The sequence below is a fragment of the Cicer arietinum genome, chromosome 3, assembly GCF_000331145.2.
Source record: "Cicer arietinum cultivar CDC Frontier isolate Library 1 chromosome 3, Cicar.CDCFrontier_v2.0, whole genome shotgun sequence".
In the NCBI taxonomy this organism is placed as follows: domain Eukaryota; kingdom Viridiplantae; phylum Streptophyta; class Magnoliopsida; order Fabales; family Fabaceae; genus Cicer; species Cicer arietinum.
In genome coordinates, this window is record NC_021162.2 from 51,608,731 (window position 1) to 51,624,555 (window position 15,825).

Consider the following 15,825-nt stretch of genomic DNA (forward strand, 5'->3'; position numbering starts at 1 on the left):
AAAAATCTGCGTTTTTATGGTTGCTGGTGCGGGTCGCGCGCCCCAGGCGCACTTGGACGCGCTTCAGCGCGTTTGGACAGTAGCAGATGCTGGAAAAAGCGCTTGGCTTGCGCTTGGGCGTGCTCGGGCCCTCAGCATCTGTTGTCCGGCGTATATTGCATTCTTCTCCTCTTTTGAGTCTGAATTTGGTTCCAGTGTCTTCATGAAAGTTGTAGCTATGGATCGTAGCTTTCATTTGCACTTGGTTGGACCCCAATTGAACATCTACAACTCCAGATATGGCTGAAATACTCTACATATGTCATGTTGATTTCTCACCAAAATTCAGCACTGCACTAAAACAAAACACAATGTAAAATTACGACAAATTCCTACTTAATCAACGAAATAAAAACACAAAACAATTTATCAACTCAAAGAAAAAAAATTAACAAAATATATCAAATAAATCCTTAATTTAACTAATGATTGAGGATAAATAAGACTAAAATAGTGGGAAAATATGCATATGATGAAGAGTCATCAATGAACCTCCTTTTTTCTAAGTTGTTCAAGAGTGTATACTCGACCACTCCGAGTCAACCCACCAATCCTTGAAATGTTAGTCACATTGGTTCCTTTAGGTTCACAGCCATTACTTGATTGATGATTGGCCAAGTGGGATGTGATTTCATAATTCCACGGTACTGTCTTGGTATTTCCGTAAGGAAAAGGGGTTGGTGCTTGGACAATTACTGTATTTGGCCTACTAGGAATTGGCTTAAGATTCTCTTTTTTGTAAAGGATTTCCAATGGTTCTGGGAAAGATATATTATTTTCCACACATGACCCTATGGTCAACACATGATCATCTTTTTGGGACATTGACAGACGTATACATGTGGCCCGATAAGGGATTACTCCCTATGTTGGGACCGTCCTCCTTAAAAGTAAGCCATTTTGCATTAATCAATTATTGTACCTTAGATTTTAGAGCTTGACCAATCTTCGACGAAATGACCTACAGCTCCGGCATGGTATTCACATTTGGCATTTGAGTTGTACCATTTTGGGAATCGTGGTTCAAGAGGCTTCATTAGTCTTAAGACGACCATTGAATTTTGGAGTAAGTGATGCAACAATTGGTTGTATGTGACGGGGATTAGGTCAAAACGGATTATCCTTTTTTCTCGATTAGCTGGTGGTTTGTAGTGATTCGAGATTGGATTTTGGTTCCATTGATTTTGTTGGGAAAATGTGGTAGGCAGTGGTTGATAAAAAGGTGGTCTTGAAGGGTGATATTGAGGGTATGAAGCTTGTGTGGTTGCGGCCACATATGGATTAGGAATGTAAGAAGTTTGTGGTATCGGGGGCTGGAAGTTTGGGAGTCGATAAGAATTGATGGGCGGAAGATATGAGACTCTAGGGTTTACCATTACAGCGTTAGCATCCCCTTCTTTCTTTTTTGTGAATGTCATTTTGGGTCTTTTCACGCCATTCGCTGCACATACGATCTTGTCACTCCTCATCCCACTTTTTATCATTTCTCCTATCATGACCAGGTCAGAAAAGTTTGATGACATACTCCCAATCATCTTATCATAAAAAAACGACCGGAGAGTATCCATAAATATATCAACCATTTATCTTTCAGATAAAGAAGGTTCCACTTGTGATGCCATTTCCCTCCACCTTTGTGCATATTCTTTGAAAGTTTCATTATCCTTTTTCAATGAATTTTGCAATTGCATCCTATCAGGGGCCATGTCAACGTTGTACCTGTATTGTTTCAAAAAGGTATCAACTAGGTCTTTCCACGAGCGAATTCGATTTCGCTCGAGATGCATATACCAACTTAACGATGCCCCACTCAAACTGTCTTGGAAAAAGTGAATGAGAAGTTTGTCGTTATGAGCATGAGAAACCATTTTTCTACAATACATAGTCACGTGATATTTAGAACATGTGGTTCCTTTGTATTTTTCAAACTCAAGAACCTTGAATTTTGGAGGGATAGTCACATCGGGAACCAAACACTTATCAAAAGCTTCGAGACCATAGACATTATTCCCCTCAATTTCTTTTATTCGCTCTTCCAAAACATGGAATTTTCATTAGATTGTGTATCATCCCCAATGTGAGGTTGATGCCAATTCCCATTAGCATCAAAATGGGGTACTTGGGGTGCAATATATGGAATATTTTTTGAGATTAGAGTGTTTTGGGGTGGCACGTAGCCCAGAGAAGATGGGATTTGTGATTGGTTTAGGTTTTGGGGGTTGATAGTTGAGTGGTTTGGATTGTTGTCCATGGGGTTGATGACTAAAGGTGGAGTATAACCGAGTGGAAGACCGTACACAGGAAATTGCATAGCTGTTGCATGAATTGTTGGGTAGTCGGGGTAAAGCTTGATGGGTGAGAAGGAGTGGTTTGGTGTTCTTCATTTGTAGTTGGAGGATTACCATCCGTATTCTCCTTCCTTGACAAAGCTGGTATAGCTTCTAGGATTTGATCAACCTTGTCCTTCAATTGGTTGACATCCGTTCTCATCACTTCTTGGTTTTGCTCAAGTTCTTACATGATCTTGGAGTTCGCGCAAGCCCGATAAGAGTGTCAGAGAAACAACTTTATTGATTTTTTATGTTTTTTTTATAAAAAAATAAATAAATAAATTATGAGTATGTATTAAATATGAATGGAATAAAAATGCAATTATTATCTCCTTTTTTAAGTTGGATGTTGGGGAATCATAAGTCTTACGTAAGTTTTTTTTTTTAACGAACACAAATTATTAATGAAGAAGAATATGGGGATCAGTAAATAAAACAACAAACACTACATTGATGAGAAAAAAGTACATTGCATTTAAATTAAAAACTACATCGACTATGGTATTTCAATCATCTCTTTCAATAGGACATCCAATTCTTTCCTCCAATTCTTCTACCAAATGTTTGCAATATTCAATGAACTTGTAGACTTTGACTGGAGTATTAAGCGAATGCATTACTGCATCAATCTCTCTTAGATATTTTGGAATTTTTATGATTGCCTGATTAGCTAGCATTGCCAATTTTGAAAAGCAATCTTTCCAATGATTGCCTTTATCTTCCAACTCTTTATAGATCTCTTGATTCTTCAATTGTCCAAGCAACATCATAAAACGCTCTTCTCACCCAATATATGGTTTCATCCTTTAAGTCATTATAGATCTTTTCTTGATAATCAATGTAATTCTTCAACTCACTAGAAGTTTCCATTTCTATTCTTAGTGCATCTTGGTGTTTTGAGAGTAATTCTTTAGTTTCTTCCTTCTGTTGCCTCTCATTCCTTACTTGACTCTCGTATTTAGCTACCATTTCTTTCAGTTGTTTTTTTAAATCTTCAAACTCCTTTTTTATGTTCTTTTCAGAGCTTGCTGATTTTGTCCACAACTGCTTCCACATATAGGCCTCTTCAATAGATGCATTATTTTCTTGCTTTCGCACATCTAACTCTTCATTTGCGCCTCTCAAACAATCTTGTATGTCAAGTTTATTTTCTTTTTCAATTTTCAACCTCTTGTTGCTTCTCTCGATAAACTCACTCTTACATGTGTTTTCTGATCGTAAGTTCTCGTTCTCTTGGGAGACTTTTTCTAACTTCGCATGTAATTCTTTTTTCTTCACTTCAGATTTTAACAATGATGTTTTGAGCTCTTCTATGTCTTCATTTGTAACAAGGGTAGGTTCAGGCATTTACTGATCATTTGAAGGTGTACTATGGAAAGACAGCTTGATTTCTTATATTCTTCTCTTTACCCATTGTTGATAGGGTTCTTTTGTGTTGCAACTTCTACATCCGAGTACTTTTCCTTTTCTAATGATCAATTCCCAAGCTCGACTTATCCTCCTCAACATTGGTGGGTCTACTATACCCGTATTGTGAAAAACAAAGGCTTCCAATGACTTATCATCTGATTTATCCAACATGAGGTAGCCAACTTGTCTTAGAGCTACCATTGGATTGTAATTAATACATCATTTCGTTCCCATGAGAGCTACATTTGGAAAATCTTCGCATTGACATATTACCTCTTCCACCCCTTGTTCTCTATAGTACCATGAAATTGTATCCCCATTAAGGCTAGCTATACTCTGAGCCCATTCACGATTACTCTTAACCCCAACATGATACCCTTTCTTGAACATGTGTGACACAAAACCAAGTATACTGCACTAGAACACAACACAAAATTGTTCATCCCTTCTTCTCGTGTCGCATATGCAGAGAGTAGTATAAATCAGCAAGAACCGCATGAACTGGATTTTGTTCATCTTTGTTAACAGCTAAGAAGACATTGATGGCAGCAAAATCTACAAAATTAATCAAATTTTAAAAATCGACTTTGGATTAATTTAAAATTGAGTGTTAGAACTATCAATTGTCACAACTTGCGTCTTAAAAGATTACAAAGATGTCACATCTAATTAATCAAATTAGACTAAATTTCATATATTTATTTATCTATGAAGATGAGTTTTAGAACTATCAAGTTGTCACAACTTACATCCTAACAACTCGAAGACTAACAAATATCATATCTAATTAACCTTTCAATATTTGATTATAATTTTAGATTTGTTTTCTTTATAAGAACTTTAAAAAAAATTGATTCTAAATATTACATAAGTTTAAATGATTCTACGAAAAAAATCAAGAATAAACACAAAAACGAAATATATGACCTGGTAACAACAACGCATTTTAATAATAAAACCAAAAATAATCATTACAAGCGTGAGTATCTTTTAAAATAATAAGTGATAGAACATAATTCATTTTAATATTAAATAGCACCACTCAAAAGAAAAAAAAAATATTGTTAAAACATAAAATAAATGATATTTATTGCTAGCTAATTATGTTCATAATTATTTATAATAAACAGAATCATTTATGTTAAATATAATAAATATAGCAAATAATAATTTAATAGAATAAAGGCACTAATTAGGGGCAAGAATAGGTCAGACCAGACCAGACTTTGAAAGGCCTGAGTCTGGCCTATGATTAATTTTCTAGGCCTAAGTCTGGCATACAGTCTATCATAGGCTTTTTTTTCGTCCTGACCTGGCTTTTTTAAAAGTCTAATCTCGCCTAGAAGCCTATTTAAAAGCTTTATTTATATTAAAACATTTAAATGCTCAACTCATACCACATGATGCCCTCCACATACCAATATCAATGTATATAAAAAATATGAAACAAACATCTTTTAATCCCTAAAACATGATTTTTAGTTTCAAAGAATAGATTTTTTTTCTTCTGAAACAAATTCATCCATTATTACCTCTCAAACAAATATGGAACGACTACTAAGTAATTCACTAATTGAATAGCTACCGAATATAGAACGACTACCAAATATGGAACGACTACCGAATATGGAATGACTACTGAGTAATTGCCTAATTGATAGAATTTAAAATAGGAAATAATATTATTAATATAATAATAAAAAATAATATTAATAAATAATAAAATACATATAGGCCGGCCTGTCAGGCCTAATAGGCTTTTTTATAAGCATGAGTCGTCTGACCTATTTAAATAAATAGGCTTTAAAAATAGTCTGAGTCTAGCCTTTTTATTAAATAGGCCAGGCCAGGCCATAATTAGGCGAGACCATAGGCCCCTGACGGACGGCCTAGTCTATTCTCATCTCTAGCATTAATAATGTGTAGTAGTTGAATAGAGGAACAGCTGGAACGAAGCATATTTAAATGTGCGTGCAGTTGAATACAGAACAGCTGTAACGAAGCCTTACAATCAATAAAGCTAGTGTCTAGCCAAACGAGTTGCAGTGAAAATAGATTTCAAATTTCCAACACACAACACACACAAAAAAACAATCGTCTCAAACAAAGACACCCCAACCCATTCCAACCTTTACACACACAAAATTTCATCCAAACCAACATTTACATAGAACAAAACCTCATCTTTCACATGTTTTAGTTTGTTTCTAAAGTTTATATCTTCTAATAATATTATACCATTTGAAACAAAAGAATGAGAAAATGCATGTCTTTCTGATGCCGGTGAAGATCAAAGCGGCGGTTCTCTGTTCTCTTTTCGTTAGTGTTGTTAACATGGGTTTTAATATCCTTATAGCTATGGGTCTTTCTTCTGGTTTGTTGTGGGTAAAAATCTGTTTATCTAAAAATAACTCTCTCTTCTACCCTTTTTCTCTTTTGCATGTCTATTTTAAAAAATTCCTCCATTTCTCTTGATTTTTTTGTCTCAATTTATTTGTAAAACGGTAAATGTTTCTGTTTACGAGATAAATCTGAGCTCTGTATTTTGTATTGTTACGCAATAAAGATTAACTGGATTTTACATTGTTTTGTAACAAATTTTAAGCAATGTATGATTACGGAAAGAATGTGTTCTACCTTTTCTATTGAATAAAAGTAATTTTTTTATTAAGCTAAAAATAAATCAAATGAGTTAAAGAACTGATCTGTAGTATGTGTATAATGGGAATGTTAGTAAGGTAAAGAAAATAAAAGAATGCATAGTGAGAGTGAAACAATATGCAAAGAAAAAGAAGAATAACATGATGGTGTTGGACTGTGTTGGTTAGCAGATCAAATAACATGAAATTGGCATATCAAAATAAAAAACTGAAAAATAAAATTATAAAATAAAAACAGCGAAATAAAATGTAAAATATTTATTTAACTTATTATTATTTATTTCTTAGAGTTATTTTTAGTTGATCGGACAAAATTGAGTATTACAGTTGTATGTGCCAAACATGAAGAACAATTTGCTAAGTCTTTGAGAGCTGCTTGAAAAGAGGTATTCTATCAAGATGGAGCAGGGTGAAATGAGATTGTTTGATAGTTCAAGAAGATTGATCTTGAAGGCACCACTGTCTAAAAATAGAACCTTCAAGATTGATATCCAGATCAATGAGAGCAAGTGTCTAGCTGCTGAAGTCAGGAATGAAGATTTGTTGTGGCATCAGAGGTTTGGACATTTAAATTTCAAAAGCCTTCAAATGTTGCATAACTAGAAAATGGTGTACGGAATTCCAGAAATTAAAATGCCAAATGAGCTGTGTGAAGCATGCTTTCAGGCCAAACAACAGAGAAACTCATTAAAGGTTGAAGTGCCAAATCGATCTTCAAGAATGATGGAGATAATCTATTCTGATGTATGTGGTCCTTTTGAAGAAGTATTAACAGGAGTTAATCATTACTTTGTATCATTCATAAGGAAAATTTAGGTATATATAATCAAGAGAAATAATGAAGTGCTTGACATACTTAAAAAATTCAAGATAATGGCTGAAAAATAAAGTGGCTTTAGTATGAAAATCATTAGAACAAATGGAGGAGGAGAATATAATTCTCATGAATTTCATGGTTTTTGTTAAAAAGAAGGGATATTGCATGAAGTAACTGCACCATATACTCCCCAACATAATGGTACGGCTGAAAGGAGAAACAGAACTATAGTGAACATGGCCAGGAGTATGTTGAAGGGGAAGAAAATGCCTCATAGATTATAGGGGGAAGCAATATCAACTATAGTGTATACTTTGAATAGGTGTCCAACCAAGAGACTAGGCACAAGGACACCTGAAGAAGTTTGGACTGAAAGAAAGCCAATTGTGAATCATTTAAGGGTGTTTGGCTCATTACGCTTCATACATGTACCAGCTCAAAACAGGAAAAAAAAACTTGATGATAGAGCTGAACAAATGGTGATGCTGGGATATGATGCCACTGGAGCTTACATGCTATATGATCCAGACAAGAATAATTTGGTGATAAGCAGGGACATATTGATGAATGAATCAAAGGGATGAGACTGGAAAATGAGTGAAGCCAGCTCGAGCAGCCCAACATACCAACTAGCTCCATCAGTTCAGCCAATAGTGCAGAAGTAGTAGGACTTGATGAAGGCAAGCCTGCATGAACAACAAGTGAGCCAGTTTTTGAGTCTATGAGAAGGTCTGAAAGAGCTAGGCAGCCTTCAGTCAAATTGCAACCATATGAAGTGACATCTGACTCAGCCATCAATGCAGAGGGAGAATTAACATATTTTGCCTTGTTGGCTATATCAGAACCAGTAAGTGATGAAGAAGCCTTGAGTGATCCTAGATGGAGAACAGCAATGGATGAGGAGCTCAAAGCCATATAGAAGAACAATATATGGGAGCTAATGAATCTGTCAGTGAACAAGAGACCAATTGATGTGAAATGGGTCTATAAACTGAAATTGAAACCTAATGGGAAGATTGTCAGGTACAAGGCCAGACTTGTAGCAAATGAATTTTGCAAAAACGTGAGTTGGACTATGATGAGGTATTTGCCCCAGTAGCTAGAATTGAAAGAATAAGGATGATAGTCTCAATGGCTAGCTACAAAGGTTGGTCTATGCATCAGTTGGATGTTAAATCAGCTTTCCTCAATGGATATGAAGTAGCCACCAGGATATGAAGTAATAGGCAAGGAAGACAATGTATATAAGCTGAAGAAAGCACTATATGGCCTGAAGCAAGCTCCTAGGGCCTGGAACAAGAGGATTGACAAATTCCTCTTCGGGAAACAATTTGAAAAATGCGTCAATGAACATGGAGTTTATGTTAAGAAGAGAGGAGCAACACTTGCACTGCTGATATGCCTATATGTAGATGATTTACTGCTGACTAGCAACAATGAACTAGAGATTCATGAATTCAAAATCAAAATGGAGAAGGAATTTGAGATGACTGATCTAGGCATGCTATCATATTTCCTTGGTATTGAGTTTTTAATCAAAGAAAATGGAACTTTTATACACCAAAAGAAGTATGCTAATTATGTACTAAGGAGATTCAAGACGCAAGACTGCAATGGGATAATACTCCATCAGAAGCGGGTTTGGTCCTATCAAAAGAAGACAATGATTAGCTGGTTGACTCTACAACATTCAAGCAATTGGTAGGATCATTGAGATATTTGTGTAACATATAGCAAGACATAGCTCACAGTGTTAGGTTGGTTAGTAGGTATTGTTGAGACAAAATCTCAATTTAATGTTTTTATGAAAACAAACAAAAAGTTAATTAAGAATGTTAATTATGATTCTAAATGTTATGCTAATTTAACTTGTGCTTTTGAGTGTATTAATTTAAAGATAGGATTCAAACAAAGCAACGAAATCAGCATAAAAAGGCAAGAAACTAAACAGACAAGAATGAAGAACATTCTTAACAAAATCTGGAAAATAGAGAATGTTCTTCAGTTTCAAGAATGATCATCACAACTCCAAAATCAATCAATCTCCACTAGTTAAAAGACGTTTTAGCCTCTGGATTTTACATCTATATCATTAGCACTTGGCCATGAACAAACTGAGATGATCATATTCAAAGAAACTACTCGAATCAAAAAGAGAGAAGATCACGAATTAGCAAGACCAAACAAAATATGAACCTTCTCCAACTTGACTGTAAAGAACGAAGAACATTCTTGACAACATTCTGATCATTCTCCAGCATTTGACATTAATCTCCAACATGCTAACATCATAACATTAATCTCTAGCATGCTAACATCATTCTCCAACATGTTAACATTAATCTCCAGCATGCTAACATCCCTCTCCAACATGTAAAACAAAAATCTGCAGAAAGTTCTCATCAGTCTCTAAAATGATCAGATCAGTCTACACAATGTTCAAATCAATCACCAAAATGATCATCAGTCTCCAGAATTTTCGACATCATTCTCCAGCAGACTATCATTATTCTCCAAGTTGTTTTGGCAGAATCAAATCTCTAGATCGAAGCAATATCATCAAAAAATATATCTTAGATATAAAGGATCATTAAACACAAAAGAAATATGATCAAGAACGAAGAAAAATGCTCAGTCAAACAAATTTCACAAAGTGTTTAAAGGTTGGAATATTTGTATTCATATATATTGGTTTTGGTCAAAACTGACAGAGCACTACCAATAGTTCTTTTAATCATTATTAAATGTCCTAAAAGCCTATAAAAGGAAGGCTAATGCTCAAGAAAAAAGCAGAGCTTTAAGTACTAAGAAAATTCATTAATCATTTCAATCATACTTGAATTTCTCTCACTCACACACATTGAATCAGTTCTGATTTTTCCTTTTAATTCTTAGAATTATTCTCGTGTATTTTTCTATCAAAGAATCAGGACTCAAACAAGTGTTGAGCCTTCTCAGATTCTAACAAAACAATCTCAACATTATTGTAAAACTTGAACTGTAAGAGTTTAATATAGTTTGGGTAGATTGTAAGAAATCCTATCAAGGTTGATAGGTGACCTGATTGAACTCTTTTCTGAGTGGAAAGGTTTTAACTTTATAACATATTAAGGTTGATCTGAGCTAGGTGCTGTAAAACGAAGAAAGTTCTTTATTTTGAACACTTAGTGGAAAATCTCACGATTGTGAGGACTGAACGTAACTCGGGTTGAGTGAATTAGGATATATCCTTGTGTGGTATCTCTTCCCTTATCTATTTACTTTCAGTCTAATTGATTATCAACTTAAATACATAAACTGAATTATTGATTTTAACTAACCAAGAACGTTCTCCGTTTTCTTGTTAAAACCAAGAACGTTCTCTGTTTTCTATTTTCACAACCAAGATCAATCTTGAGTTATTTTCTTAAGTTTTTAACAGGAAAATTTAAATAGAAACATTTACAATTCAAACCCCCATTTTTCTTGTAAACTGATATTGCTACTTCAGGTACATGGAAAACCCTAGAACATCTCATTATTTGGCCGCTAAAAGAATTTTGAGGTACATCAAAGAAACAAGTGAGTTGGGACTGCACTATGCTAAGAAGCATGCTAGAATTGAAGTTGGTTTGATTGGATTCACTGATGCAGATTGGTGTGGAGATAAAGATAATATGAAGAACACCTCTGGCTATGTTTTCATGATAAATTAGTCACCAATCTCATGGTGTTCAAGGAAGCAAAGCATAGTCGCATTGTCTACTTGTGAAGTTGAGTATGTGGTTGCATCCATGGGAGCATGCAAAGTTGTGTGGCTGGCAGAATTGATGGCAGAACTGGGACTAAGAAGTAATAATGCAGTGAAGATGAATATATACAATAAATCAGCTATAGACCTAGTAAGACATCCAAGTGTCCATAGAAGGAGTAAGCACATAGAAACAAGATTCCATTTCCTAAGGGATCAAGTAATGAAGGGCAGGATAAGGGTGGAACACTGCAATACAAATGATCAAAAGGCTGACATTTTAACAAAAAAAACTTGAAGATAGTGAAGTTCCAAGAGATGAGGATCAAACTTGGATTAACATTAAATTCAATCAATATGTGTGTGCAGGCTCGTCCATTTTCGGTTACCCACTGAAGAGAATCTTACAGCAAGAGATATTGTGTTACCTAAATCCCAGTTACGCGTCGTGAGATGTGGGTTAGAAGAGACTAGTCAACTTTTATTTTCCACATGTCCTATTTTTGGACGAGTGTGAAGGGACCTTTTGAAGTGGTTGGGTTTGGTTGGTGCGTTACATTATGATGTGAAGGCCTACAATTTCAATTTCTAGGTCTCTGTCTGTTGAGTAAAGACGTTCGCAATATGGAGGTTTCAATTATGTGGTGGTGTCTTGACATCACTTAATCCTAACTATATTTTCTCCCATTTTCTAAATCCTTCAAAAGTGACAACCAAATTTAAAATATTATGTTGTTGGATTTGTCGAACATCAATATGCCATTGATCATACTTAATATATATAGTCGACATGGTGCTTGCTTTTTAAAAATCTGATGCGTCTTCACCTAGTGTTGAAAACAAATGATCCACAGTTTCATCCACAATTTTTTTTTTCATTTCTAATTCTATAATTATGATTCACGGTTGCTATGAATTGAGGATTAAATACAATGGAATAAATTAAACTTTCACAACATAATAAATTCAAATTCAAATCTTCGATGAGAGATGTGCCTACATCCAATTTTTGATATGCCTTAAACCTAGCTACGGAAAATATATATATATATTTCAATGGTTGTTCTTATTATTCAACCTTTCATTAGAACCTAATTAAAGGTAACATGGAAAATAAAAGCATTATTATGGTATGTAAAAAATATAAAAAGAATATCATAATATAGAACGAAACTTTTCACTCGAAAAATAATTAAAAAAAAAAAAAAAAAAGACGTTTCGCCAATCACATGGATTTTTCTTTTGACAAAAGTCAATCCACCGAAATATATATATATCTATATATATATATATATAACAACACATATACAATATATGGGAGGTGTAAATAACAGTAAAGGCCCTCTATTTTTGTAGTGGGAGTGCAAACTACATTGGGCCTAATTTTATTGACTAGTAGAGAGACAGTTGGATTTTGTAACCAAACTTCTACCTTATAATTTTTAAAAACTTAATTTTACTCTTTTTATTTTTATTTCTACTCATTGAAAAAATTATAGGTCAAATTTTCACTCCAACTTTATGAAAATTTTGCTAAGTATTGAAAAAAAAATATTTAAATTTTCTATTTTGAAAGTATATATCAGATTTTTTTTAAATTTAAATTTTCCTATATATAAATTTGTATAGCGGAGCAAGTTTTTTAGTTTGAATTTCTTAAATGAACTTTTTGTTATTAAATATTCAAAATGTCTATTTTATCAGATTTATCAATTTTTTGGTAATTATATTTTTTTCATTTTTAATTTACTATATTTTTTAATATATTGAAAAATCATGTAATGTAATTTTTTCAATTGTTTGTTTTTGAAAACCAGGTATAAAAAATACAATTATGTGTAGATTTGACTGAAACATTCACAATCGATTACATATTTAATTTACGAGAAGTTGTCATATATTGGAGAAGAGAGTTTGAGATACAAAATTTGATAGTTGTTGTCATTATTAGTTATGAGATATAGACCAGAAAGAGAGCAAGAAAGTCAATATTAATTTTCGACTGTGATAAAGGTGGACATTTGAGAAGTTAAAAGATTTATTTGTTTCAAATACTTCATTTTTTCATGTAACTTTGACTGATATAGAACTTATTTTGATGAATGTAGTTGAAGTTGTATTTCCATCTTCAACTAATTTACTTTGTCAACTACACATCAACAAAAAATTTGGAGCCAAAAAATAATATATGTTAAAGAATGACATGCAAGAACTCATTCTAGACTTGTGAAAAAAATAATTTATTGTTATGATGAAAAAAGAGTACAAGCATAATTTACAATTGTTTGAGAAAACATGTGTTAATAATGTTTTTTGCTACGTTAGAGACACATGGTTGGGTCCATAAGAAAAAATTTGTTGAAGCATGAACTAATCGAGTGTTGCATCTAGGAGATATTACGACCAATAGGTATGTCACCTCATCATTAAAACTTTGCATATTTTTATATTTATTATGTTTGAAATTATACATGGCAAGTGATATATATATTTTATTGAATATTATTTGTCCTTTATTATGTTTGAATGTTATGGTTAATTTTGTTCATTGGTCATTGAAAAAGTTTTTGGAATACAATAAAAGAGATTTTTGTAAGATATTGGATATAATGAATAGGATGTTGAGGTCGTAAATTATGAAGATAAAAAAATCATTTGAGACAAATAAGAGTTGCAAATTAAGAGCATATACACAACGATCTATTCCATGGGAGTTTGACTTCAGTTGTATCCAAAAAAAGCTCTAACTCATATTTTTGATGAATATAAGATAGAACTTTGTTGATAACAACAAAGTCACATGTTGTTGTATACTTAGAAGCTCTAACGATTGACATTGCGCGTGTGAATTGACATGATACAAGATTGAAGGTGTTTCAATCTCATTGGATGCAGTTCATATACATTAGAGAAAATTAACCTTGAAGAGTGAACCAGAGAGAGAAGAGTTAGAAAATGATTAGAGTTGAAATTACACGAAAGATGAATGTTTTGTGGAAAAAAAAACTGAAAAATACTTAATGTTGCTAGAATGATAAATTAGCGATTTAGTGAATTATTACATTTCTATTTTTCGTTTGAAACATAAATCAAGCTTAAATTTTGAATGGTTTTCATTGATATTTATAATTTATTATATTTTTTAATCATCAATATATTCCTTTAGGTTTTTGATTCAACTGAAAAATATTATATTTGAAATTATATTTATTAATATATAATTGAATATACTTTATTTTTAGATATTATCAATATAATTAGAACAGCACATACTTCAAAAGAAGATAATTATTTTTAGAATGTCATGTAGCATAATTTTATTAATAGAACGACACACGTGATAAAAAAAATATGAGAAAGTAACACATAAAAAAAATATGAGAAAGTAACACATAAAAAAAATATCATTAAAAATTATTAAATAAATGTATATAGAAAAATAATCGCTTATAGAAAAAGTGGTAAACCTCTATTTCCAACCACAAAAATAAAGAACAATTCAAAATCAAAATAGGTATAAAAATAGATTGGAGGAAAATTTTATTAGTTTTTTATTTTTTATAGGTCCCTGAATATAATTTTATACGAGATACGTTAAATATTAAATATAGATATATCTTACAGTGGAAATTCGAATTAAGATTTATTATATAGTGAAAGTTTAATATTTTCTTTTATACTAATTCCATTAGTAAAATTTTATTAGTTTATTTATTGTATAGAATATAAATTAATTAAAAAATTAAATTAATCATCTAATAAAATAGTTTATTGCGATTAAAATCCGTTTTAGTTGGAGTTTGACACATTATAAATATTAAATATAATAAAATATTTAGAAATATAGCTAAAATAATTTATATCAATTAAATTATTTTTATATATTTTAGATTGATTTTTTATGTTTAATTCAATTTCATAGATACATGGATATTACAATAAAATAAAATAAAAATGTTAACTTTTGTAAAGAGAAGTCTAGAAGCAATAAGTAAAAAAAGTAGTTTGAAAACTGCGAAATAAAATGTTATAATAGTCTCCATAGTCCATACTCTATCTAAGCAACACTGTTGACGCTGATATCACATATTATATTATTTAAAGAATTTTGAAAAATTGATTGAAATTTGATATAACTTGGACTAATCGGGGAAAAAAAGATGCTTATATCCCTTTTTTTTTTTTTTTTATTTCTCAAATGCCCTACTCTGAAACAATATTTCTTGAATGTCCTACTTTTTCGTTCCAACAGGAAGTCATTCCCTGGGGAAGCGACCTCCTGAAGAGGAAATTTTTTTATGCTAATAGGGGGTCGTTTCTTGGGGAAGCGACCTCCTACTGGGTTGTTTTTTTTTTTTTTTGTTATATTTTAAAGTTAGTTTATTATTAGAATTATTAATTTAATTATTTAAAAAATAAATACTAATATTAAATTACAATAAAGTATAGTAATAAATTATAAATAAAATTTATATTTTAATTATTATTATTATTATTATTATCATTATTATTATTATAATAAATAATTATTATAGGTATAATTAAAAATTATTATAATTAAAGTGATTAAATAAATAAATTAAATGATAATAAAAATTAAATAATGATAACAATTAAATGAAAAGAAATTTATATTGATAACATGAAAATAAAATGAAATACATTAAATTATTAATTTAATTATTTAAAAAATAAAAATACTAATAATTAATTAAAAATACGTTAATAATTAATTATTAATAAATGTTATATTTTAATTATTGTTATTATTATAATAAATAACTATTATACTTTTAATTAAAAATTATTATACTTAAAATGATATTAAAAATTAAATAA

General features: G+C 31.7%; 1 protein-coding gene across 1 annotated transcript in view; it reads right to left on the minus strand.

The window, feature by feature from the left end:
• Positions 1-10,947: 10,947 nt before the first annotated feature.
• The window catches only part of LOC105851771 (uncharacterized), a 6,331-nt gene continuing 1,453 nt past the window's right edge, over positions 10,948-15,825 (minus strand). Inside the window, exons 4-5 of the mRNA XM_012713528.1 lie at positions 11,182-11,258; positions 10,948-11,134 (exon numbers count right to left, since the gene is read on the minus strand). Of these exons, the coding sequence (XP_012568982.1) occupies positions 10,948-11,134; positions 11,182-11,258 (264 nt within the window). The remainder of the gene's footprint in view (positions 11,135-11,181; positions 11,259-15,825) is intronic.